Source organism: Micromys minutus (genome assembly GCF_963924665.1).
Source record: "Micromys minutus genome assembly, chromosome: 12".
Classification (NCBI taxonomy): Eukaryota; Metazoa; Chordata; class Mammalia; order Rodentia; family Muridae; genus Micromys; species Micromys minutus.
In genome coordinates this window covers 14,673,658-14,701,074 of record NC_137981.1, presented here as the reverse complement: position 1 = coordinate 14,701,074, position 27,417 = coordinate 14,673,658, and the positions used below count along the sequence as shown (strand labels likewise).

Sequence of the window (27,417 nt, the reverse complement as noted above, 5' to 3'; positions counted from 1 at the left end):
TTTATTTCCACATTTGTCACTTTCAACGGCCCTGCCTAGGTGAGCAGCAGTGCTAAAACAGGAACTGAACTACTGTCACTTGTTATCTGTGTTTAGCCCGGAACACTTAGCACCACACTCCTAGGCGGAGTAAATAGCCCTGCCCAGGGTCCCAGTGCATCACCCGTGTCCTTGGAAAGCCTTAGACTGTTAAAAGAGGTAAATCCGTATTCACAACGGAGAAGTTTGCACTCCTGAAGAAATTTAGCCTCGGTGCTCTTGTGTTACTGTAGAGAGAGTGGGATGTAGGAGGATTCACAGACTAGTTCCTAGTCCATGTAATATGACATGCATCTGCAAGTGAGCCCTTCTCCCTTTCTCATTACAAGTCAGAGAGCAGATTTTTCTGCTAACTGGCTGTTTCTAATCATCCAATAATGAATTCTTCCAGAAGTTCCTAGGCCATCTCTCCAGCTCCTTCCAGTATTGTCTTAGCCTTTGATCTGTGTCAACTACCATCATTAGCATCTCCACAGTAACTTCCTAGGAAGACAGAGTAAAACATCACTTATGAGACAAAGCCATTCTGAACTAGATTTTCTCAGCTACCTGAATTCACAATTGGGAAAAGATTTGTGTTCAGCAGTATGAACTTTTCTAACCTAATAGGAAATCGTCCCATTGTTGACTTTGAGTAATGTGAGTCAGAACATCCTATGTGTAAAATGTTCTTATGCAGAAGAATAGTAGATAAACGTTCAAGTTCCAGAGTCAGACAAAGAGGGTTTTGAACTTTGATTCTACCTACTACTAATTATCTAACCTGAGTCTGATCACTTAACATTTAATTCTTGCTTTCCTTCTTTCTGTTCTTTTTGACAAAGTTTCTTTACGTAACCTAGCCTGGAACTTACTGTGTATCCCACAGTGAATTCAAACTTGAAATCCTCCCACCTCTGCTTACCAACTGCAGAAATTACAAATATACACCTCTATGGTTTCCTTTTCCATTTCCATGACATGGAAATAGCAATACCTGGATTACACCACTGTTTTGTTGGGGTTAAATGAAATAATGTCAAACATTAAGCACTTAGCAAAGTCCAGGGCCCATGGTAAATGTCCAGAAAATGTTTGCACTTGCTAACAATTATTCATTCTGACACGAACGACCTCTACCTCTGTTTCTCCAAATAATTAAAAGTGGGCCATACTGCAAGGTTCCAATTGTTGGGATTCTGTAAACCCCACCCCTCAGTTACCTAGCAACAGCCAGGTATACCCCACCCCTCAATTACCCAGCAGTGGCCAGGTATGCTCCGCCCCAGTGACCTGACACTATAAAAGGAGCTGCTTGACCCCTCCTCTCTCTCTTGGCCTCTCCTGCCCTTGTGCTCTTGCAGCCTTGCTCTCCCATTTCCCTTCCCCCCTCTCTCCCACGTGCTCATGGCCGGCCTCTACTCCTCTACTTCTCTCTCTCTGCCTCTACCACCCTCTTAACTGTCCCATGACCTGAATAAACTCTATTCCGTACTATACTGTTGTGTGGCTGGTCCCTCAGGGAAGGGATTCCCAACATGGACCCCTCAGAGGCATCTCCCTTTCCCTCAGGCCTCTCTGCACCTTCATGGGCCATATGCCTCCCACTCTCTTCATCCTTCCCCTAACATTGGTGCCGTGACTCGGATCGTTATCTTTTCACAACATTGGTGCCCTGTGACTTTTCCTTTCATTGGTGCCCCGTCATCTTTTCCTTACACCAATAATTTGGGCATGCAAAAGATAGTACCAGGACTGCAAATCGGATGGCTGGCAAAAAGCAAGTTAAATCAAAAGTCAGAGAAGACCTTAGAGGCTTTGTAGCTAAGGTGCTCTACAACATAAAATATGGGAAACTGGAAGGGCAACAGGGTACTCCACGGGGGCGAATTCCCATCCTTTCTCCTAAGTATCTACTAAGACAAATATTCCAAAGTAGAAAAAGACTCTTGTAAAGGATCTCCCCGCCACTCCCCGTGTGTGTGTGTGTGTGAGTGTGTGTGTGTGTTTTCCTTTGTAGTTGCTCTTTGGCCTTGACTCATTTTGCTGTTCTTTACTCTAACATCCATTTTTTTTAAACTTTGGTCCCAATTAGACCAAGACCCTTCCTTCCTTGTTTCCTAATTCAGCAAATGAAGGATCATGATGGGCGAATGCTGTATCTCTCACCTGTGCCTCCCTTGCTAGATTATTTTTTTTAATGGAATCAAATATCAACCAACACAAAGGGAAGTTTCCTCAAGTGTGGTGTTTTCTGATCCATTTTCTAGTTGAGCAACAAATGTCTTCATTGAGCCTGCATCCCTTTATCCAGTTATTCCTGAAGTGTAGCGACTCAGAATCCTTTGTCTGGTTTCCTTCTCTTCCAGCTCTTTGGGGGGGGGGGTCCCATAAAAGCTTCAATCTTGTCTTCTCTGACAACAAAAATAATTTGCCATGTGCATTTAACCTTAGCCCACGGTTACTAAGAATTGTTGAACTCTCTACAACACTGATCATGTATCATGATTGAGCAAGCACTACCCTATTCAGTAGAATTTTCTTTAATGAAAATACCTTTGCAGTCAGTATAGGAACAACTAGACATGTGTGGCTACACCGAGCAGTAGAAATACAACTAAGATACCCAAGGAACGTTTGTTGGATTCTTGCTCATTTAAAGCTAAGCCAGAGGCTGGATAGTTGGTTCAGCAATAAGTTGTTCAGGTGTTCTTGGACAGGACCTGAGTTTAGTTCCCAGTACCAGGTCAGATAGCTCACAAACGCCAGGAACTCTAGCTCTATTGAAATCTGATATGCTGTTTTGACCTATATGGCCTTCCACTCTCCCATGTCCCTACCTCACCCACCCAATCCCCTCCAACACAAAATTGAATCTTTAAAAGAAAAAAAAAAAGGAGCCACATCCAGCTATCACTGGACAGAGGACTTTGAAGCTACTTTATTTAGTGCCTACATTTAGTCTAAGATTTACCTTGTTCATTAAAAGTCAGCAACACCCATTTGCATTAAAAGTCAGCAACACCCATTTGAAGAATTATGTATCCTTCCAAGTCTGAGATATCAGCTTATCAACTCCACCCACTTTTGCAGGGTTTAATGATAACTTGCAGGCACAGGAAAGGGGTTGACAAATTAAATTCAATTCCTGGAAACTACATCAGTCAACCACAGAAATTGCTCAGTAGTTAAGAGCACTTGTTGCTCTTGTAGAGGGTCTGGGTCTGGTCCCCAACACCAACAAGGAGACTGACAACCCTCTATACCTCCTGTTTCAGAAGGTCAGAACCCTTCTTCTGACCTCCTTGAGCAACAAAGGTGCATGTGGTACATACTTGAGCAAAACACTCGTACACATAAAATAATCTAAATCCTTTAAAGAGTACAATATTTTATTATCAAATCATGCGTGGTTTTAAAAATGTTTTTTAGACAAGACATATTCTTCCATATGTGTACATTATGTGCCTTGACTTCAAGATAAGAATGGGAGAATACATTTTTCTCTCCAGAGGCCTGTCTAGAGTTGGTACCCAAAGTCCATTTCATTGTTTATAATTCTAGCTGATCAATCTTGCATCTATCAATTTTGGGAACATCTTAAGGATAACTTTAGTTACAAAAAACATTTTTTCATACATTTGAATTTCTTCCTTCTAAACAACTATGCTAAAGCTTATGTGGCACATGTGAAGACAGAATACAGATGCTCTCTGCACAGTGTTCCTGACCTGTGTTCTAGAGTTTCGAGTCCTGATACCAGTTCCACCTGATCAGCCTTCAAAAGGACCCACACTTTACAGGTTATCAGGTTTATGGGAGCTTTTGTTGTCCTGTGAAAACAGCTGGGAGTTTCTGCAATGTCCTTGAGGTTGTAACCCCCAGAACACCGGCACGCATGCTTCTCCTCACTAACCTGCTCACTCGGCCAAGCATTTACCAAGTGCCAAGCACATACCCTGCTGTGAGCCAAGCAGAGTACCAGACACACCAAAACTGTCTCTGGTGAAGGGGAAAATGAGCAAGAATTATGCAAGAGCCTTTCAAAGTGGTGTTCTGAAGAAAATAAAGGTCAAAGGTCATGTGGTGCACTGATGATGGGGGTCTCCTTTAGAAGGAAGAAAGTTTGAGCTAAGTTCTGACTACATTGTTGCCAGCTCTCCAAAGCTGGCCTAGGGAATCTGTGGGGACCACCAGAGAAGATTATTTCCTTTCTTTTTATCGTGGGTCATGGATTCTTTGTGCCAACATAATGTTCGGCTTTGGACATAAAATACATCACTGTTAAAAAATACTGTGCTAAATGTCTCTTTGAATTGCCATAGTTAATTCTCACAAACCACACTCCAGAAGAAACAACCAGACAAAATGACTTGCCCAAGATCAGGAAATGAATGACAAAGCCAAAAACTTGAACTTAACCCAGACTTCTGACCATGGGTTCTCTTCGTTTAGTTAAGTAGGGGGTCTTACCAGCACCTTCAATGTGTCTTTTGAAAAATGCAGCTTTCTAACCTCAAACCAAACTAGCTGAAATAGTTGTGTTTCGAAGTCGATATAAGTCACTGTACACGATAACTATGTATATAGTGAATCACAGGACCGCTGAGCTCGGCTAAAATCACAGCTGGAAATTTCTTAAAAAAAAAAAATTCCAGTTCTCTTAAACTTTAAATGTTTGTCATAATCAGTTTAACACTGTGTTTCCGGAAAGAAGATATCTTGTGTGTGTGTGTGTGTGTGTGTGTGTGTGTGTGTGTGTGAAAACCCTCAAAAAAGAGAGAGGAAGACAGGACAGAAAGGATCTTTCCCCTTAAGTATGGTTGATGTAATGGAGTGGATAATCAGAAAATAGCTGCTCCAGGGATGCCACACCTCCTTTGCCAATTATAGTGAATTCTGAAGCCAGCTTCAAGATGTGCCCCGTGTCTCTTCAAAACCTGTCAGAAATGTGCTCAAAGCCTCTGGGTTGGGTCACTACACGTCCCACACCCTGTATTCTATACCCACATACCTAAAGCCTTACACGTTAGTCCTTTAACTGGCCCTCCTCTGGGAGGTCCTCCAAATGGAAGCAGGATACAGCTACTTTTTCCTTGGAAAGTAGGTTGAGGCAAGACATCCCCAAAGCAGAGAAACGCTTTTGCCGACAGATGTCACACCTCATCTGAGAGCTGTGAATACAGGATGCCCCAAATATCACATGGAGCATACTTAGTCTTAAACTTTGCTGTCTAAAATCCAAATTTAACTAGGCAGCTTGCTTCTTGTATTTCTGAAACCTGGAAATCTTGGGTTACACTATCCAAGGCCCTTTTGCAGGAAGTAACCTATGGTGACTCCTCAGACGTCTAAACCATTTCCACAGAAGGACTGGCTACCAAAGACAGATGAGGCGTCTGTGACCTGAGATATAGGGGGAAGCTCGGCGAATGTGAGCAAGAGGCAAAGCAGCTCCTTTGCTCTAATTGAAGGAGAGAGATGGAGGCGGGACTAGTGGCATTCCAGTGAGGGACTTGGAGTTTGAAACTTTCTCCCTAGCTGTCCCCCAAGGTATGTGATCCAGATTAGACTACTTTTGCGGGACCGTAGTGTTCAGCCTGGACTCAGGCCAGAGGGAGCGAACAGAAGGAAGCACCCAACTGGTTCTAACCCAGGAGCCTGTCCGCCTGCCACCGGCGCCCGCTTGGACCCGGGCTAGCGGCCCAGGTCCCGCCTCCGGCCCCGCCCCCTTTGTTATCCGATACTTCCCTGGGTCAGCTGGTTCTGGCGTCAAGCGGAGGGATGGGCTGGCTCAGCTCGACCCGGCAGGGCTTGTTTACTATGGCTGATGATCTGGAGCAGCAGTGAGTTACTCCTGTCCGTTTCTCTTTCTGTCTCTGTCTATCTGTCCGGGCCAGGATCCGGGGACTGTCTGTAGTTGCGGACAGCTTCAGACTACCCCGCCTTTCCTTTTCAGGTTGGCTTCCAGGGAGGGATGGGATACGCTGAGGAGCCCCGGGAGCGCTGTGGGATGAGAAAGCTGCGGAGCTGGGGGAGCGTTGAGGGATGAGCTTGCTTTCAGCCTGGGGACTCTGACTTTTCACTTAGACTTCACGATCGCCCCCTGGTAGCCCAGTTAGGTTGGTGGTAAAACACGAGAAACAAGCTAGCGGACGTGGGGGCAGCAGCCGGGTGCTTGTTGGGACTTGCCACGGGACCAAAGTCGTGGGTGTGAAAGGCCCTGAAGGACAAGGCATGGGTAGGAGAGAGAAGTCTCCACTGCGGTGAAATTAGTGTGGACTCGTGCAAGTTCCTTTAGCCCTCGGCCGTCTTCACGTTCTGTTTGCAGTCCTAGTTGATAGTTTTCTTGATCATAAACACATGCTTGCTGCTGTGGTTTCAGAAGTAGGTCTGTTAGATTGGGATATGGGGTTACCGCTCACCCCAGGACATCAAGTTTGAGATGCCACCTGCGTGATGGTAGTCTAACAGGATGAGGAAAAAGTTACTTGGAGGAGAATGACTCAGCTCCAAAGGTTTCACGGGAACAGGGCCTTCCCTTGACCTAACATTTGTCCTTTTGGATTTGCAGAACGAAATAACTTTGTAACAATAGTAAACAATAGCATAAGGGACTGAAGAGAGTATGGCCTTCTAAGAGGAGATTTATGATTTGGGGAAACAGTATTCGAGCCAGAAAAGACTCGGGTCATTCAGCTCCGTTTTACAAATAGAGCAACAGATGCTGATGCACATAGAAACTCAAGACTTGCTCAATTACAGGGCTCTAGAACAGGTCCTCTCCTAGAACAGCTCGGCTCCTATCCACCCCACGAGAACGAGAGACACCAGCCAGGCCTCACCAAGTTCATGGTTAAGTGGCTTTGTTAAGAGACTGCTTGCCTTGCTTCCCCGGCACACAGTGTGACAGGCACCGTTGCCTGTTCTCTTTCTGGGTTGTTTTTGGAGAAGAAAGCCAAAGCTGTTCACATAGCTCCCTGTCCCCCAACCCCCACCCCTCCCAGGACTGTATGTACGGCTGCCAGTGTTGCTGTCTCCTAGGAAAGCATTTCTCTTGAGCTATGCTGTCGAGAGTTAGAGATATGTGGGGTTCAGGTGTCTTGGTCTGACTTGTTAGAATCTACAATGCAAAGAGGAAATCTCTCTTTTGAGACTGGCCAAGATTGGTGCTTCATCCAATAAGGAATTCTGGTAGACTGCTAAAAGGGTCCTGGGTGTTCCTGGGCTTGGCTAAGACTGACAGCTTTATCTGACCAAAGTCATTGATACCCCACTCCCACAGCAACACTAGGGGTTGCTTTGTTTGTTCTGTTTTTTTTTTTTCTTTTTAATCAGAAAACTTTTACTGAGAGTAGCCACTTACAAAATAGTAATCATATATACAAGTAATGATTTGCTGAGGGAAAATAATGTTGATTTGGAGTTTATCTCTATGCTTTAGATGTTAATTCACAAGCTTTTTAGAAACTTAGGAGGTGGCTACAGTTGCCTCCCCTTTAAGGGTGGACAAACTGACAAAGAAAACAATGTGTGCCAAAGTCACATAGCTGGGAAGCAGCCATGCTGGGATTAGAACTCTAGCTTCTGGCTTTAGATGGTACTCCCTTCAAAAAACAAAATCAAACAAGATGTGGTTTCAGATCCAGCCCCCAAAAGCTGAAACTGGAAGGCACACAGGGAAGGCATCCTTTTTCTAACTTGCTGTGTGACTGCTCTGGGTATCAGATCACCCACCTGTGAAGAAGAGGCTGGTCGAGGTGATTTTCAAGAAACCATCCGAATCTAAAGTCTGTGTTTCACATGCTGCTCGGGGTACCCATTGTATTTGCTATGAGTAGTTGGGATGGCTCCTCCGCAGGATGCCATTGTCTTCTCCTGCTCATACCCACAAGCCCTTACTGCCGTTTCTGGCAACCGTCCCATTACCTTCACCTAGGCAGAGTCTACAAAAAGATAGATAACGTCCAAGACAGGAAAGGTAAAACAAAAATGGTAACTCACTGAGCAGCTACCTTTGTGGCAAGCACCTGTCAAGATTCATTGCATGTCTGGACCTCAACCCCTGTCTCTTCGTCACAGATGGCGCTGTAGTTCAGACCTCTTCTCTTCAGTGGCTTAGTCACTGGGTGTGAGGGAGAAAGCAGGATATGTTATCAGTTTTACTCTAGGACGTAGGCACGTTTTCTCTTCGTTTTACAACCTGACAAGTGGGCCAGAGGCAACCTGTGTCATTTGGTAACATGAATCCAGATATCCCACCCCTAGTCCTTGCCTGCCCCAGCTCTAAGTTCAGACCCGGTGGATTCCCCAGTCAGGCACTAACAGCACCCCAAACTTCCAGAAGCATGCAAGATAGCAGACGGCATGGGAATTTGTCTGTAATACCCTAAAAAAGCCTCGTTCTGGGGGTGGTAAAGAATAATGAAAATATTAAAGTCTCTCCCTCTGTAATCTCCTTGAACATAAATGAAGATAACCAGTAATAAGAAGAGTTGTAAACCTCCAGGCAGATAATAACTACAAAAAGTCAAGTTTTGTGTAAATGGCATCTGCTGCCTGTTAAGGATCATTGTTCTTAATAGCCATTTGCCTAGGAAAGTGTAACAGTGTATCGGACTGCTTAGGCATTGCTGACACTGAACCATGAACCACAGGCCTCCTGACGTTGGGAAACAACTTGTGCCCTGATAACTCTAGGAGCTATCAGCAAGGCTAGGAACAGTGCCTCCTTTCCAGTGTTGCCAATAAGTGTCTTTGTGTCTTATAGGCCCCAGGGCTGGCTAAGTAGCTGGCTCCCCACTTGGCGCCCCACTTCCATGTCTCAGCTGAAGAATGTGGAAGCCAGGATCCTTCAGTGTAAGTAGAAGGGACAGTTTGTGTCTCCCCTTTAAAAGGTCTGGAAAGAATACAGGATCTTCCCCAACCTGGGTCCACTGAGCCCAATGATTCTGCATTAGGAATGTATGGGTTAGATGAAAGAAAAACCAGTGGCTTGAGGAGGGAAGGATACAGACAGACAACACAATATTCCACAACAGTGGTCCTCAATGCTCCCACCTTATGGTAGCTCCCTCCTTCCACATCCTCTGGCTTCACCTTAAACCCTACACACTAAAGTGCATTGATTCACACTCAGGGATTTCACCCCTCCCTTCCTCTTTTCCCTATTCCTTCTTCACTTTTCCCTCTCTTCTAAACATATAGCTAAGCACTTTTTAATTTACCACCTTCGAGTGCCAGCAACCCTGTGTTTTCTAAATATTGAGAGTCCTGCCTTCTGCTCAGGTGTAGCCTATCACAGTTCTCTGGCATTCACACAGAGCAGATCTCATGAGCAGTGTTGAAGAAGGGTACCGCATGAGCAGCAATAGCCATTGGTTCAAACAAGACCCTGAGACCATATCTCCCCCACACCTCAGCCCCCATCAGCATCCTCTCCACCCTGTGCTCTGCCCAGCTAAAGTAACTCTCTCTGAGCACTTGAAAAGAACCACAGCTTTCAAGCCTCCATCCAAGTACAGACTGATTGACACAGGCAGGTCTTTCTATGATTGGCCACAACAGGGAAAAAGCACCAGCCCACCTCCGTGTCTAAGAGGAATAAGCCCTTGGCCCAACCCACTCCCATCACCACCTCCACCTGGCTAGACCACAGTTCTCTCTGTTCATCTCTAAGCACATGCAAATTGAAGAACGAGTCCAATGAGTTGTAGAACATCAGGGACCCAAAGGGAATTGGACACATCATCTTGAAAAAAAATGGTATGGTCCCTCCTACTGCCTGTAGACCAAATGGTCTGTAAGTTTTCCTTGGATTTGAATTTGTTAGTATATGAAGTATAAAAGAAATTATTCTGATACTTACTAAGTTTTTTAGAATGCCTGTATAAAACCTGTTGTCAGTGGGAAGGTATCTTGCTAAATTCCCATGCTACAAGAACAGCTGGGCAACTTACAGCTAAGGGACGAGCAAGGTCATTGGATGGAAATTACTAAAGACATCAAGGACGAGGAGTTTTTTTCTGAGAGAATTCAGCAAGATTTTTGCTAAAGAAAAGTCAAGGACTGAACACAAAAAAAGCAGAAGCTGATTCGCTGGGTCAGATCTGAAGATGGGGGACAGTTCTTGCTCATTCTTAGCCAGGCTAAGGAGGCCGAAGATGGACGGTGGTTGTTTTAGTTTGCTTTTTGTTCCTGAGCCAAAAACATTGAGCTAATCAAGCTCGGGGAAGAAAAGCTTATTCGGCTTACAAGTGACAGTCCGTCACGAAGGTTAGAAGCCAAGGCTGTAACTTGGAGGCAAGACCTGAAGCAGAGACCACAGTGTGTGGCTTACTGGCTCTCGTCCCATGGCTTCCACAACATGTCTTTTTTTTAAAAAACTTTTTTTAAACCCTTTTCTTCTGAGACAGGGTCTTTCTATGTGGCCCTAGTTGTCCTGGAACCCACTGTGGGGACTCAGAGGGCTTTCTGTGATGACCTCTTTAGGAGGAGAGAAAAGTGAAGAGTATTCCAGGCAAAATGTCTGTGCTCCCAGGAAGTGTTCTCATTGCTTTACCCAGGAATCTTTCCTTCCCAGGTCTCCAGAACAAGTTCCTGGCCCGCTATGTATCCCTCCCAAACCAGAACAAGATTTGGACGGTGACTGTGAGCCCAGAGCAAAAGGACCGCACCCCTCTGGTGATGGTGCATGGCTTTGGGGGTGGTGTGGGCCTCTGGATCCTCAACATGGACTCACTGAGTGCCCGCCGCACCCTCCACACCTTTGATCTACTTGGTTTTGGGCGAAGCTCAAGGCCAACCTTCCCAAGGGACCCAGAAGGAGCTGAAGATGAGTTTGTGACCTCAATAGAGACATGGCGGGAGACCATGGGAATCCCCACCATGATCCTCCTGGGGCACAGCTTAGGAGGATTCCTGGCCACTTCCTACTCTATCAAGTATCCGGAAAGGTAACATGAAACTACCCTTCTCCCTCATGAGCTGACTCTGCCTTACTAAGCACATTCCAATATTTATTTCCAGTAATACCCTCATTTTCTTGCAACTTAAGAGCCATGGTACCCCCAAGTAAACACAGTGTATCCTCTGTTGTTTCTGTTAATGTAGAGTGAAGCATCTTATCCTGGTGGATCCATGGGGCTTTCCTCTACGACCAACTGACCCCAGTGAGATCCGTGCACCTCCAACCTGGGTCAAGGCTGTGGCATCTGTCCTGGGACGTTCCAATCCACTGGCTGTTCTTCGAGTGGCTGGGCCTTGGGGTGAGTCATGTCCAGGTGAAGGACTCTGTCTTTAAACCAAGGCCTCACAATTACTACCACCCACCTTGGTGCACCTACCTGGTCTCTGTCACCTTCAACTCTTCTTAAACGGTAGGCCTGTCCCTAGCATTGTTAATTAATACCAATAACCAGGACCATGTCTCTGTATTGGAGGTTCCAGGTGATTGATTGATATGCAGTCCCTTCTACTGCATCAGCAGATAGAACAGATCGACTGCCTAATGTGTTGGCAGAACCCAGAGCAAGGAAAGGGCTCTGAGTGAGTTTATATGGCCTCCTGTTAGAGACTCGGGATCCCTGTCCTTGGCTCACCAGCACCTGCAGCAAGCAGAGCTCAGAGCCTTGGCTTCTAACACAGCACTGTGGCAGACAGGTCCCTCTGAGTTGTGCCCTGCTCCAGAGACATACCGAATCTCCCTCTTCTGGATTTCTTAGCACTAAGTAGCTGTCAGAGGTTATGAGAAAGAGGCAGGACACACTGTAGTCTGCAGTGTCAGAGGCTCTGCCTGCTCACCTCACGCTGCCCACGTGCTTCCTCTTGAGGAGTTTTTCACACTGACATAAGCAGATTCATTTGATTGCAAAGGTTGGTGGCCCGTGCTTTGCACTGATAGCTAATGTCTGTACAGAAATGCTCAGGAGTCACGTGCTACAGTGGCTGAAACAGAATGGCTCCTCAGAGAGTGGAAAATGAAGTGAACACTGATATGAAAGGTAGCACAGGAGTCCTGGGTGAAAGGGAGCAAGGGAGAGACATGGGTGCCAAAGGGAAGTAGATAGACAGAGGGCTGACCTCAGAGTCCAGAGGCCTCCAACAGGCTCACTACCATCCTTCCTGGTCTAACCATTCTCCCCTCCCCCAGCTGTGGATCTGACCAGGTCCATGCCAGGCATCAGCTATGGTGTTGGGTGGCTGCCTGGCAGCCATGGAGGACTGTGCTAGAGGGAAAACATCTGTGCTCATCTTCACAGTATCTCCCCCAGATACCTCTCACAGACCAAAGGCCTGCCAGGACAGAGGAGGTGTCCCGTGGGCCCAGTCCTCACAGACCGCCTGCACACCTGCATTCTACACACACTACTGAAAGCACTACTGAAAGTCAGGGCCAGCGGTGCTGTTAAGGTCACATTTCCAAGTATTGTGTTACAGCCTGAAAGTGAGAGAGTGCTTGGGAAATGGTTCGGTTTCACTGTCACCTTCAGACAAGTAAAAAGGCCTTAAGGCTGCAAGGTGGGGTTGGAGTGGAGGAGGGAGAGAACAATCTCTGGCTGTAAATGAAAAGTCTCTCAGCCACAGACCTTCACAGAACTTGGAGACCTGCAGAGAAAGTGCTGGGGCTTACTGAAGTGAAAATTACCAACTTCCCTGGGGATAGCAGACTGTCACTAAACTCATTGGTGACTGGAAGCCCAAACTGTGACACAGGGTTGCTTCCCAGCAGGCTCCTGCACACTTTTTGCCACTGCCATGTTAGATGCATAAAGGAACTAAGTCCTTAGAGAGATAAGTTGGGTTATGGTTGTATAAACATAAGCAGACAGGAGTCTCCTCTCTCCCTACCACCACCATTCACGCTGACCATGGTTTTTGTTTTGTTTTTTGTTTGGTTATTTGGAGTTTTGTGGGGAGGAGGGGTTTGTTCTTTTTGTTCACTGGTAGGAGCTTCAAGTAAGGTCTCATGCATCCCCAGACCAACCTCGAACTTGAAACAATTCTCCTGCCTCTGCCTCCTGAGTGCTGGAACCTCAGGCACACGCCACGTGCCCAGTGTTGTTTTCCTGCTCTCTCCCAGGGCCTGGGCTGGTGCAGAGATTCCGCCCAGACTTTAAGCGAAAGTTTGCAGACTTCTTTGAGGATGACACCATCTCGGAATACATCTACCACTGCAATGCACAGAATCCCAGGTGAGAGGGGCTCCCAGGACTGGCCCAGTGGGGGCTGAGAAGGTAGGCTTGAGCTACAGCTTTTGTCTGCTTCACATAACCCTGCCTCGGGGGAACACAGGCACCAGTTTGATCATTTCTAGAGTTCCCTTGGGGTGGTCACTAAAGCTATAGGAGATAATAGATTTAATTAAACATGCTGTTCCTCTCTAGAGGAAGATCTCATGGCTTCCCTAGCAATCAGCAGCTAGCAGGATAAGAAACAATCTGGGAGACAATTAAAAGATATTTTTTAAGTAAAAAACTGATAAAGCAAAATTTTGGTATTGTTTTGGGTTTTATTTTATAGGCGAATGTGAGGGCTTTTTTGTTTGTTTTTAAGGCAAGTAATGAAAGTAAAGTCTTGGCCCATTCACAACCTTCAGTTTCTAGATTTTTTAATTTTTATTCTAATAGACCATGTCATATTGATCCAGAGAGACTTCTCCCGTGTGTCTATACATATGTGTTGTATATCTATAGGCTGTACTTCTGGAATCCACTCAAAGAAAGAATGCGCATTTATTTCAATGATGTATACTTTGACATAGTTTAGAGTTGACATGGAAATCCTTTACCTCTTTTAGAGCTATAAAGGTGTCCTTAGAACACTAGCTGTTCCCAGCAAGCTCCGAGAGCTTGCTGACCTGTCGTTTTGGCAGCATTGCCAGCCAGGAGAGTAATCCTCTCCCACAGCCAGACCCTGTGAGTGGCCGCACCACCCTGTGGAGACCTCACCCTGACCCTGCAGGAGGCACAGACACTGCCTACCTTTTCCCAAGCCTGTCCAAGTCACTTGGGCCCAGGGTTGTAAGGAAGGTGAGGCTCGGCCTTTCAGCAATCCTGTGAGCATTGTTCTCACTGCCCTGGGCCAGCATTGCATGCGAGTACAGCTAACAGCAAGGTCCTGCTTAAACCACCGGCCACCGGAACACCCACTAAGTGAGCACCCCCAGCTGTCTGTTGTTTGGCACCACTCAACTTTCATGGGCTCACTGTCAGTCCCGTGCCTACCTGAAGGCCCACCCGGCCCAATTCTGCCTTTCCCTTCTGAGACCTGTGCAGTGGCCTCTCCGTGTAAGCCACAGAATATTTAATTTTGCTACTTGTTCATGTCCCAGCCAAAGCAAAAAGATGAGAGAGTGTTGTTGTTTATGTCTTTGTTTATGTTGTTGTTTACAGGGAAAGGTGGTGGCCACCTCTCCCTGTCCCCTCCAGTCGCCACTCAGTTTTATAACAATCAGCTGGTTTGCTGTAGCTGACAAGTGTCCGTAATTTCCATCAGTCCTTTGGAAAACATGAACTCTGGCAAAGAGGAAACGTTTGAGTGGTTGCTACCTTCACTCCACCTAGACTTGGGAACTCTGTCTGTATCTCTAGTCTTTGCAGCTTGACCTAAGGAAGTGTGCGTCGTTCCTTCCAGTTGGTATAAGAAAGTCAAGGTGTATTTTGGTTATATGGCTTGCTAAGAGGACTCAATTTAAATTCATGTCTGACAGACTACAGAGTCTGCTGTAGTGTCTCATAGAGATGTTCTCTGTGTCTGCTGGAATAAATTGAACCCATTCAGGGTACATGAGAAACCAGGACTATAACTACAGCTAACAGGCAGAGCCTAGGACAGAACCTTATCCTCACCCCGCCTCCTCCCACTTCCCATAAAAGCTGCAAGCTGGTCGGAAACCTGGCTGCTGCCCCAGCTTCACACAAACCTGACAGGGAGATTAAGCTCATATGTGTGCTGTCCCCCTAACAGAAGCTGCTGAGCCCCAGTCTCAAAAGCCTGAAGCACTTTTCATTTCTCATCCCAGAAAGTCTTTGGCAAAGCCCTCTGGGTATCGCCCTTCCTCTCAGGGCTCTCCTCTAGTGAATTCTCCTCTATTTTCTTACCAGCTAAGCCCCTTCCCCATGTTCTGAAGCTCTCACCTCCTCTCATAATCCTTGGGAAATTCTGAGTTAAAAGCACAGTTCTTATGATTACTTAGCCCCTACCTTACAAAGACATAAGCAGCAACGCAAGCTCAGGGAGGACAGGCGCCACCTCTTGTCTTATGCCTGTGCCCCTCCCCCAACCCAGGGTAAAGCTGTGCTGCACAAGTCCTTGCTGCCTTCTTGGACAGTCCTGTGTCATGGGGTTTCACAAGCATTGGCTTAAGGCCTGTCACTCATCCCTATTTAAGGAGCCAGTGCTGGCTGCCAGGAGATAATGGAGATACTAAGACCGAGCCCGGCCTCTAAACAGCAATGAGCTGACATTTTGCTTTCCTGTCTGTCCCGTCGCCATTTTGTTCTATCAGCGGGGAAACAGCATTCAAAGCCATGATGGAGTCCTTCGGCTGGGCCCGGCGCCCCATGTTGGAGCGAATCCACTTAATTCGAAAAGATGTGCCCATCACCATGATCTATGGGGCTAACACCTGGATCGACACCAGCACGGGGAAGAAGGTGAAGATGCAGCGGCCGGACTCCTATGTCCGAGACATGGTAGGTTGGCTTTGCTAACGCGCTTGAATTGAGGTGGATGGTGGGTGGGAAAGTCTCAGGGAACAAAGGGTGATCAAAATAAGGACAAAAGATACACAGATGAGATCGAGAGGTGGCTTTGAAAGGGTCCCCTCTCTGATAGATAGTTAGGAATCTCAGTTCCTGACCAGCAGCCAGGTGCTTGCTTCCTGTGTTCCAGACCTCCAGCCTCCCCCACCCCGAAGCGGCAGAGGTTGCAGAAAGACTTCCCACACACTTCTGTCTCCTGCACCTCCCGTTCCCACTGAGTCACACGTGCTCCTGTGTCCTGCACAAAAACAAGCAGATCAAGCGGGAAGCACACCGTGGTGGCTCCCCAAAACAAAACGGGCTTTTGACGTTCCCTCATTCCCAAAGGAGTGTGCAGTATCCAGGGAAGGGGTAGAGCCTTGCTCCTGAGGAGAGCTGAGGGTCACAGGCAAGCAGGAACCGGGGGAGAAGAAATGGTGGGACCAACGAGCTGAGCCACCACTGTCATCTGTCCGCAGGAGATCGAAGGTGCATCACACCACGTCTACGCTGACCAGCCGCACATCTTCAATGCTGTGGTGGAAGAGATCTGTAACTCGGTTGACTGAGACGCTCTGGGAGGGAGAGGAGGAAGCCGGAGTTGCTGTCATCTATCTCCCTGTCTTAGTCAGAACCTCTGTCCTTTTCTCACCGACTAACATGTGCCAGCCAGGCAGTCTCGGACTGTCCCCAAGATAGGACCACAGTGAGAAGGAGAAACTTCCAATCCCATGCTGAGGGCAAGAGGTAGAATCCACCAGAGGCCTTGAACTCCCCACTCTGGGGAAAAGTATAAAGGGCTGCCTAGTCCTGCCCGTCCTCCCCATGCCAGCTGGTGATTCTGAGGAGATTGTGTGAACCATGCCATCTCTCTGCACAGCCTTCCCTTCCTCTAGACAGAGGCGGGCTCCCAGCAGCCTTTCTAGTTTGGGAATGTGTCTAGGAGTAGGTTCCATACAGGAACATCTTTCTCCTCCATCACTCCACGCCTCCATCCCAGCTCAGTTTCTACTTACCCACCAGGAGCAGCTCTATTCACCCGGACAACCGCTTCCACGCCCTTGGAGGTCATATCCCAAGCTCTTATTGGCAAACAAGGCAAGAGATCAGGGCAGGATATAACACATGATGGGTTCCAACAGAACTGAGTCTATAGTCCAGGTCTGCCAGCATCCAGCATATGTCTTTCCGCGCATACATCACTGCTGTGGAGCTGATTGGAACTTAACCTTGCTCCATATTCTAAGCTGTTATGCAGGGACACTATTATCTTGCCCTGTGTCTCAATCCTGGTTGCCTAAGTTGGGACACTTGAGTCTCTTCCTCTTGTTCCTCCCACTGCAAGGCTCTGAGCCTCTTCTGTGCCTTGGGCCCTAAAGCCCTGTGTGTAGTATAGAGCAAAGGTGGCTCCTGGTGGAGAAAGGGAAAGACCCTTCTACCCTCGAGTCATGTCTGGATTCACAAAGTCCACAAGTATCTGCAGCATTTTCTACCTGGCCCTAGAGCTGAGAGCCCCTGTCCACGGCTCACTCGGGAGCTTTAACCCAGCAGTTCTCTGTCCTTATGAGCCACAGAAATGCTTCTCACTGCCTGAACCTCTACGCCTATCATCTGTCACCATGGTCTCCAACTCACTCAGCTTCAGAATTACCCACAGCCCTCTCCAGGCAATCTCATTCCAGGTCCTGCTCTAAGGCTCTGGGCACCAGGCTGGGCCTGGCCTCGGAAGCCGGGCAGTTCCTGCCTCCTCCTCCACTTTTATAAAGCCAACCCTTTCACCAGAATAGTGTTAACTCCTGGTGCTTTGTACTACTGGTCCAGCTGCCTCGGGCTCCTTTTCTATATTAATAAAGAAGAGTTAAAAACTGTCGGCGGTGATGATGTGGAATATTGGTCCAACAAGAGCACTGAGCAGTACTGCCTCACAACAGTCCAGGTAGTCCCCATACGAGAGAATAGAACCAACGAGGTACTACCTGTGAGCCACTCCCTCTCCCAGGTAGTGAACTTCCATGTCCAGGAAAGCACAGACTATCCTGTCAGCCTACCTGTGGTGGAAGAGGAGTTAGTCCAGAGCATACAGGCAGGTTAGCCCTCAATCAAAAGAGAATTGGATGCTCCGCTCTGCCCAGTCAGCACCCTGTCAGCTAGGTCTAGGCCTTCACAACTCTGCTCGACCATTCCTATTCATCCCCGCAGTCTCAGCACAGAAGTTCCATACACAGGAAACCCTACAAGTTCCCATCCTGTGTCTCTGTTGACACCCAGCTGCCCCCTTTTGAAAACTGTAACTCTGAACTGAAGAGAGCTTAGCAGCTAAGAGCCCTTGCTCCTCTTGCAGGAACCCAAGTCCTATTCTCAGCACCCATGACAGACAGCTACCTGGAATTCCATTTCTAAGTGGATCTGATACCTTTACCCTCTGTGGCCACTTGCACCCATATGCCCACATGCATGTGTGTGTGTGCACGCACACATACACACACACAATGGATGGGATGAGAAATGGCTCAGCAATTAACAGCATTTGCTATTCTTGCAGAGAGCAGATGTTCAATTCTCAGAAAGCTCACAAATACTTGTAATGTCAGTTCCAGGGGATTGGTCAATGCCCTCTAGCCTCTGGGTGCACACATGCATGTGATGCTCATAATTCACACAGGTACACACATAGATTTTTAAAGCTTTTTTTTTTAAGTTGTCGCCTTAATGTCTGTGTTTCTTCCCTTGCTAGAAGCTATGTGAGGACAAAGGGAACATTTCTATGATAAATGTTGGGTTTGGTACCTATAAGAGCAAATTGCACAAGGTAGCAGCTGAAGAAGACTGAGGAGCGGGTCTGGGCTTGCGCTGATGTCTTTACGTTCCCAGATTCCAGAGTCTGACTTTGGGAAAAAGAAGAGCTTGCAGTGAAAGCTAACTGTGAAGTGTCCAGAGTCCCTGCTGTGTGACCCAGGCTAACCTCGGGCTTCTGAGCTAACACAGCCCTCACACCACAGCCTCCCAAGCAGCTAGGCCTGCAGGTGTACACCACCATGCCTGACTTAGGATTTCTCGTCAGGGCTCAGAGTTCATAAGAGATTTGTTGGCCTCTGATGAATCTGAACAAGGTAGCTGGGTATCATCTATTTCTTCAAATTTTCAGAGAAAGAGAAAAGTCTTCAAAACACAAATTTTTAAGAAAAAGAACATTTTTTCCTTTCCACTGTCTCAAAGGTTAGGGGTATTATCTACAAAAAAGTGATAAAGTTATTTGTACCTCCTAGGAAGCAGCAACCAGCATTTCAGTAGTCCATCCTGGCTAATTTAGGACAGTGAGTATGCTTGTTCAGGCTACTGATAATGTACCCTAACCCAAGTCACTAGACACGAGGACTCACCTTGTTATGTGTCATTTGATGTGCTCTTAATAATTGAAAATAAAACTTTGTCTTACCTTTCAAAACAAAAACAAAAACAAACAAAAAAAAAACTGGCATGTAATATGAATGGTATCATGAATGGGCCGTTGCCAGGAGCTGGCTCTGTGATAATTCTGTTGGCGGTCGTTTTAGCTCTAAAACCTAGTGGTATGGCCAGAGAGGACTAGGTAGACTGAGGAGGAGCCAATGGGAGGAGGGGGACAAGCGGGCTAACAGGGAGAGGGATAGGATGAAAATGCATCGTGGACATGGATGAGAATGAGTAAAACCCACTGCTAACTGTACATACCAATACATGAAGAGAAAACTTGGAGCACAGAAAAAAGCTAACCAAAGAACCCAGGGGCTTCTTTCTTAATTCAGATCACAGTCTGATCAAAGGCGAAGTATAGCAGAGTCCTAGGTCTCAAAGCCTCAAGACACCAACTGTCTCTTGCTAGGTCATATAGTCAATCCATGTCTTGTGGACAGTTTCTCTTGCTGAAGTGTGTACTCTTAGAGTGCCAGGCATAATTTCTGTAGATTTGAGAAAGTCTGATTTCGACATTTTTCCAAGGAAAATTACCCAAGGGGTTCAAAGTGTTCAATAAAGTCAGGGCATTATTATTTTTTAATTGCATATGTTATTGTGTGTGTGCATGATTTGTGTGTGTGTGTGTGTGTGTGTGTGTGTGTATGTGTGTGTGTGTATGTGTGTGTGTGTGTATGTGTGTGTGTGTATGTGTGTGTGTGTGTGTGTGTGTGTGTGTGTGTGTGTGTATCAGAGGACGCCAGTGGAGTAGGTTCTCTCCTCCTGCCTTCACCTGTGCTCCAAGGAGCCAGGCTGTCAGGTTTACATGGTAAGAGCCCTTACCTGCTGAGCCATCCTGCCTGTGCTCGAGGCTCTCATTTTCATGATTTTTGTTTTGTTTTGTTTTGTTTAGGGAGTGGGTTTTTTTTTCCTTCATTTTGTTTTCTTTTTGTTTTTAAGACAGGGTCTCTCTACATAGCCCTGGCTGTTCCTACTTACTATGTATACTGAGCTGGCTTCGCAGAAGCAGAAATCTGCCTCTGCCTCTCAAGTGCTGGGATTAAAGGGAGGTGCTAGTCAGGGTATTCTTAAACATGCAACCCCAAAGGTTTTCTCTCAACAAATCTGCAGGGGACATGTAAGACTCTTCACCCATGAGAAGAAGGCTTCACGGGTTATTGTCTGATGCGATCAGAAATGAACATCAAATCTCACCAGTAACAGAATAAATAAAACTGGCAAAAGGCAAAGACAGGTCATGTGTAAAAGTTAAACCAAAACAAAGATCTGAGTAAACTGGAGATTTAGCTTATGGCATAAGGGAATTAAACTGCTGCAAATATCTGTATAATGTTAGGTCTTGCTGTCTGCATTCACCAGGGCAGTCAGTGACTCCCCTCTACCTTAATCTGAATGTTGGGGTCAAAAGGATAAAAATTCATACAACGGTTTTGTTTGTTTCATGTATTTAAAAAAAAAAAAAAAAGCTTCCGGAAAAAAAAAAAAAGTTAGAAAAGGCCAAGGTTGTAACTCAAAAGTAGTTTGTGTAGCATCCACAAGGCCTGGGCACAATCCCTGACACACAGAAAGGTCAGGCCCGACAACAGGGCAAGCTCTTAGAAAAGAGAGAGGAGAGAGATTAATTAAAAAGGAAGGAAAAGGAGGGGAAGGAGTGGGAGGGGAGGAGTAAGAGAGACAAAGAAAGAAGAAAGGAAGAGGGGGAGGAAGAGGAGAGAGGAGGAGGGGGAGCTGGGAGAGAAAGAAGGAACAGAAGTGAGAAAGGAAGGACACCGATAGGAAAATAGATATTTATCTTTGTGTAAAGGGCATGTGAATACGTAACTCATCAAAGAAGACCCGCCACCGACCGCTGAGACAGGAAAGAGCTTGCCCTCACCAGTACTCAGACAAAGCACACATCACTCTATTTTTTACAACCAGATCAACAAAACTTAAGTATTTTTCGTACTAGCCATAATGAATACTAGCAAAGGAAAAAAAAGGCATTGTTATGCAGAGTTGGCGGGGGGGGGCAGAAATCTTTTTCACCTTATTTATTTATTTAAGCACATTATAGCTGTCTTCAGGCACACCAGAAGAGGGCATCAGATCCCATTACAGATGGTTGTGAGCCACCATGTGGTTGCTGGGATTTGAACTCAGGACCTCTGGAAGAGCAGTCAGTGCTCTTAACCACTGAGCCATCTCTCCAGCCCAAGGAAATCTTAATAAGAGTGAAGTGTGACCATCTGGAGCAGGCAGAGTAGCTCCCAGACTGTGGTAGGCACCTGGTCCCTCACAGCCGCACAACACACAGGCCTCTGCCTTTGCCTGTCACCCCACTGGCCCAGCACTTAAAAGTGACCTGACATTTTTCTCTGTCCTTCAGTGAAGTTCATTAAAGTTTATCCAAACTTACCATATTCTACTACAAGAAGAAGAGGGTGAACTTCCCGTGTTAAATACAGAGCCTTCAATAACCAAGGAAGCTGGGTCTTCTGATCTGAAAGCACTTGTAGCCGAGGGATTTAGAAATGGCTGGGGCCTCGTTATCACAATTACTTTTGAGCCACAAGAGAGCACCCACAGCTTCACTTCAGAGGGGGAAGAACTTTCGTTAAAGTAACAATGAAGGCCTCTTAATGAGAGACTTCTGGTCAAAACACTAGAAACTCTGGCCTGGGTAGAGACCTAACATTAAGAACCATGTCTCAATCAATCACTAGGCTGAGAGACTATTCTCTGGAGGGCAGGACTGCCCTAACAAAGCACCTTCACCTTGAGCCTGGCTAAAGAGGTGGGTGTAGTAATTAACCCTTTAATGAGGTGCTGTGCTTTTCTGCCCAAGCTTCCTGCCCTCCCAGAAAAGCCCCTACACACTGGAAAGGTTTAGCTAGGTCTGTCCATCTTTCTGAAAGGTGCAACTCTTCCTTCCCATTTTTGTCTTATTTTGTTTTTACTTATTTTATTTATTTATTTATTTATTTATTTATTTATTTAGTCTCTTGTATTCTATTCGGGTGCTTGCCTGGATCTAAGCCTGCTACCTCTGGACTTGGGGTTTCTTTGTTCTTTCTTTAAAGCCCTCCTCCCCACTGTATCCAGCTGCTTGTTAACGGCATGGATTAAACACATTACTGACTAACTCTGAGCCACCCATGATGGATCAGTGTCACATTCAGGAAAAAATAAAAATAAAACCCTTCCCTTGGAGTCACTTAACCAAGAGTGAGAACCGATTTGAACTCTCTACTTTGTGCTCCCTCTGTTTTCCTTCCGGTGTCTGTCTGCATGAGTCGGCCTGTCTGTCTGCTTGAGTCTGCCTGTGTGCCTGCCTAAAGGCTGTCTTGTGAATCTAACTCTGTGTCTGTGTCAGTGGTGTCTGTATGTCTGTTTGTCTGCAAGTATGTATGTATACCGTGACCATACAGCATCCACAGAAACCAGAGGGCGGATCAGATCACCTAGAGCTGCAGTTACGGGTCGCTGTGAACCGTAGAGTGAGTATGGGAAACTGAATCCAGGTTCTCTCTAACAGCAAGTGCTCTCATCATTGAACTATCCCCACCAGCTCCTGGGATGATACTGTATGATCGATCAGTATCCCTAGGGCTGCCAGGTATTGAAGTCAGTGCAATCCTTACCCTCACAGGCCCACATGTTTGAACATGTGGTGCTGGAGGAACTATGTCACATTGAGTCCTTAAGGCCTTAACCCACTCTCCGCTGTGTGTTTGCAGTAAGGGATGTGAACTCTCAGCATCCTGCCGGAGCTGCCATTGCCTACCTGTTATGCTGAACCCTCTGGTACCACACGCCCAAATGAACCTTCTTCTATAAGTTGCCTGCTATGAGTCTCATGGTGTTTCATCACAGCAACAGAAAAATATTAGTATGCTGAAAGACACAAGAGAAAAGAAGTAGGCACAAGAGAGGCCTTCTCCACAGTGTGCGATGTGTTTACAGAAAGATAAAGAGGGTGGAGATATGTTCTATGGAGATGTGGTGATGTATGGGGGGAAGGGGGATGCCTCTGTCGGACCCATACAATGGTATGTATGGTATAAAATAGAGTTTATTCAGGGCATGGGGAGGGGAGTTAAGAGGGTAGTAGAGGTGGGGGAGGGAGGGAGGGGAAGAGAGAGATAGGAGAGAGAGAGAGAGAGAGAGAGAGAGAGAGAGAGAGAGAGAGAGAGAGAGAAGTAGAGGCCAGCCATGAGCATGTGGAGAGAGGGGGGGGAAGGAAATGGGGAGAGAAGGGACAAAGGGGGAAGAGGGGAAGAGAGAGCAAGAGGGAAAGAGAAGCAAGAACAAGAGAGTGAGGCGGGCCCCTGTTATAGTGCTAGGCATACCCGGCTGTGGGTGGAACTTAGACGAAATGCTAACTGTGAACCAATCATTCCTTACCATTAGAAACTAAAAAAAAAAAAAAAAAAAAATGTCTGTTGTGGTAATAATAAAAATGGTTCTGTTGCTATCAGTCCCATGGAGTCTCATTCCTGGTAGCCACTCCAGTGCTGAGCTGAGCATGATCCTGTAGTAGGCAGTTTACTACCAAGCCTGGCACCCACACATCTCAGAGCCACATGGAGGAAATGGGCCATCCTCATCTTCCATGTTGAATCTTCTGCTTCTCCTTCTCTTCTGCCTTACCATAGCTTTTGTCCCCGCTCACTCTCTACTGCCCAATCATATATTGCCTTGACATCAATCTACAAAGGTCAGACTTCTTTCACATAATAATTTAATATATTGATGGGTTGTTGGAAACAGGAACTTAGAAATTTTCTTATGGGGGGTGGGATGGAGAGGATTTAAAGAAGTTCAAGAGTAAGCAGCTGCTTTGCAGCCCTGAGATCACACATGTTTATATAAGAAAGCTGAGCTGCAGGAAGAAAAGAAGGCAGTGGTCTTGTCAAAGAAGACACAGATCAATTGTGTTAATAATACTAGTCTGAATTTTACAACCACTTACTAGGTGGCACTCCAAGCATTTTGGTGTATGTTATTTCATCATCTCTAAAAACCTCTCTGAGAGGTATCCTTGTAATCCCAAGTCTTTCAGTAAGGAAAACAGGCCATGGAGACATTAGACACTGAATCCCACAGCTATATAACCAATGACAAGGATTGTTACTGTTAAGATTAGAATCCAGAGCCTAAGTTACATATTTGACACTGTAAAAACTATCCACTAGCTCAAATTTTCTCATTATTATTATTATTTATTATATGCATTGATGTTTAGCTTGCATGTCTGTCTGTGTGAGGGTGTCAGATCCCCTGGAACCAGAGTTATATACAATTGTGATTTCCCCTATAGGTTCTGGGAATTGAGCCTAAGTTCTCTGGAAGACTTACCTCTTAACCACTGAACAATCTCTCAAGCCTGCAAATTGATTTTCTTTTTATTATTTTTTTAAATATTCTCAGTGTAATTCTGGATATGAGTTACTTTACACTATCATGGAAGTTTGCCTGACCAGTGACATAAAGGTCATTGGCCAGTGACAATCCCTTGCTTTTGTAAGTGCCAGCTTGTTGTGGATTCTTCATTGTGGGGCACATAGGCTGTGTTTGAAACCCTGATTCTCGATTGAGACTAGCTGAAAGCCCCAGGAGTGATAAAGAGATGGAAGGAGCTTCCCAGACTCTCTCGGGAAATCAGAAATCTTCACGCTGCCATAAACAGTGTGCAGCCCCACAGGGCATTGGCCACGTCCCAAGTTCTGCCTCTACAGGAGGATGTGACGTGAACCCCAGCCAGATCGGCCACGCCCCAAGTCCCGACCCTGCACATAGACTTGACTGCATATAAGCCCTAGGCAGAAGCAGGACCACCAAAATTATGTAAACAAGGTCTCCCCAAGCCCTGAGACCAAGCCAATAGAACGCTGGTTGTCAGACCCCTAACTATTTAAAAAACTATTTATACTGTAGTTGAGGGCAAAAGTAGAAAGGGACATGTGTCCTTTGTTCTAAAGAGCTGGCAGCACCTCCTATTGGGAAGAGATTTTCACTCCTGAAGTTTCTTACATCCTGCACCAGAGTCTCTCGCCGTCCGGTTCAGCTTGCCAGTGGCAACAGCGTTCTGCCACATCCTGCCAGGATCAGCAGCAGAGCACTGTTCTTATGAGCTCAAGCCAGAATTCCCACACCCCGCTGAACTTAAATCTCATGCACCTTGCTGAGTGTCTGTCTTAAGGGCTCAGGCTGGAGTTCCCATGCCCCACTGAGCATTGTTCTCACGCACACTGATCAGACCTAGTGGTGACTAGGCTGCCTTTCCCCAGTCAAAGAGCTGTGTGGGACTTCTGGAACCAGGTCCCACACTTCACCTTCCCACCTCCACCCTCACTCATACCCCCATCCCCAATTAATAACCTGGACTCTTAAAATGACAGGATCTCTCTGCCTCGTTCTCTTAGTTCTGATGGAGAAAGAAAGCAACGGCTCTTCCACAAAGGGGGCCTGAGGGGCCAACGAGTCCATGACTCACAAAATTAATCTGCATCTCTGCTTAGCACCACTCAGCTAATGATAGGCATTTGGTGAGCTCCAGCAGAATCCTGGTCTGTCTGTGGACTCATGTTGTTTCTTCTACTCTCTGCCAAAGGGATACCCACAATTCTCAGATACTTCTCATTTTAGACAGAAGAGATCTGAGGGCAGCCAAGTGCTTCATGGTCTTCTACAGACATTGCTTGTTATATCTGAGCTAAGTAAGTGCTGCCATGCCTGAGCATCTCTTCTACTCACCTGGGAGACAGCAGTGTGGTGACTCAACATGGCACACCAGGAGGCACCATGCTCCTCTCTCATGACTGGCTCTTTTCACCACTGCTGCAGTAATCCTAGGTCTTCTTTATAACTGTAGAAGCAGATTTAATTTTTTCCCAATTTTTATTATAGAATTGTCAGATGTCCAGAAAGCTTAAATAATGGAATGAACATCAAAAACCTACCACATAGTTCTAATTAAAAATTCTTTTTAAAAAAAAATCTAGTTTTTTAATTTTATCATTATCCCTTAGAATCCCATTTGTGTTCTTCTTCTTTTAATTTATTCACTTTACATCCCAATATTGACTCTCCCTTTCCTCCCAGTACCTTTCTCCCCTTCTCTTTTAAAGGGGAGAGTTTCCCTTTAGGCAACACTTCCCCTGATATCCCTTACCCACCCCCCATCAACACGCCCCATCTCCTACTCATGGAGCATCAAGTCGCTGCAGGACCAGCACAACCTCTCCCACTGAGGCCAGTTGGGGTCGTTCATTTAGGGGAATGAGATCCACAGGCAGGCAGGCAACAGATTCAGGGAGAGCCCCGCTCCTCTTGTTGGAGACCAAACTGCTCCTCTGCCACATATGTGCAGGAGACCTAGGTCCAGCCTGTGCTTGCTCTTTGTTCAGTGGTTGGTCTAGTATCTGGGAGCCCCCAAGGATCCAGGTTAGTTGACTCTGTTGGTCTTTCTGTAGAGTCCCTCCCTGTCCAAGATATTTTATATTATTTGTGGCTATTGTGAAGGGAATTGTCTTCCTAACCTTTTTTTTTTTTTTTTTTTTTTTTTTTTTTTTTTTTTTTTTTTTTGCTTGTACAAAGGAAGGCTACTGATTGATTTGAGTTAATTTTGTATCCAGCCACTTTGCTGAAGGTGTTTATTAGCTATAGAAGTTCTCTGGTATAATTTTGGGAGTCACTTGTACACTATCGTATCTTGTGTGAAGTAGTTATACTTTGACTTCTTCCTTTCCAAGTTGTATCCCCTTGAGATCCTTTAGTTGTCTTATTGCTCTAGTTAGAACTTCAAGTACTATATTGAAGAGATAAAGAGTGGACAGCCATGTCTTGTCACTAGTTTTAGTAGACCTGCTTTAATTTTCCCTCCATTTAATTTGACATTGGCTATTGGCTCGCTGTATACTGACTTTATTGTGTTTAGATATGCATCTTGTATCCCTGGTCTCTCTAAGACCTTTAACATGAACGGTGCTAGATTTTGTCAAAGGCTTTTTTGGCATGTCATGGGATGATCATGTGGGTTTTTTCTTTCAGATTGTTTATATAATTGATTACATTGATGGATTTTTGTATATTGAACGACTCCTACATCCCTGAGATAAAGCCTACTTGATCTTGGTGGACGATGTCTTTGATGTGCTCTTGGTTTGCATGTATTTTATTGAGTATTTCTTTGCTGAGTATTTGTGTAATTTATCAGGGT

The 27,417-nt window shown here is 46.0% G+C and overlaps 1 protein-coding gene across 2 annotated transcripts; it reads left to right on the top strand.

Annotated features, from left to right (window-relative positions):
- Positions 1-5,802: 5,802 nt before the first annotated feature.
- On the top strand, positions 5,803-17,587 carry ABHD4 (abhydrolase domain containing 4, N-acyl phospholipase B; the record flags this gene model as incomplete). Of its 2 annotated transcripts, none has more annotated exons than XM_080925911.1 (7): positions 5,803-5,864; positions 8,789-8,877; positions 10,601-10,973; positions 11,131-11,285; positions 13,100-13,211; positions 15,527-15,713; positions 16,241-17,587. In XM_080925911.1, the coding sequence occupies 7 exons, from the start codon at positions 5,803-5,805 to the stop codon at positions 16,328-16,330; spliced, it is 1,068 nt and encodes a 355-aa protein (XP_080782037.1). In that variant the 3' UTR covers positions 16,331-17,587. The 2 variants fall into 2 exon arrangements, with proteins under 2 accessions (XP_080782037.1, XP_080782038.1); XM_080925912.1 differs by having other exon boundaries at positions 5,841-5,977.
- Between the last annotated feature and the right edge of the window lie 9,830 nt (positions 17,588-27,417).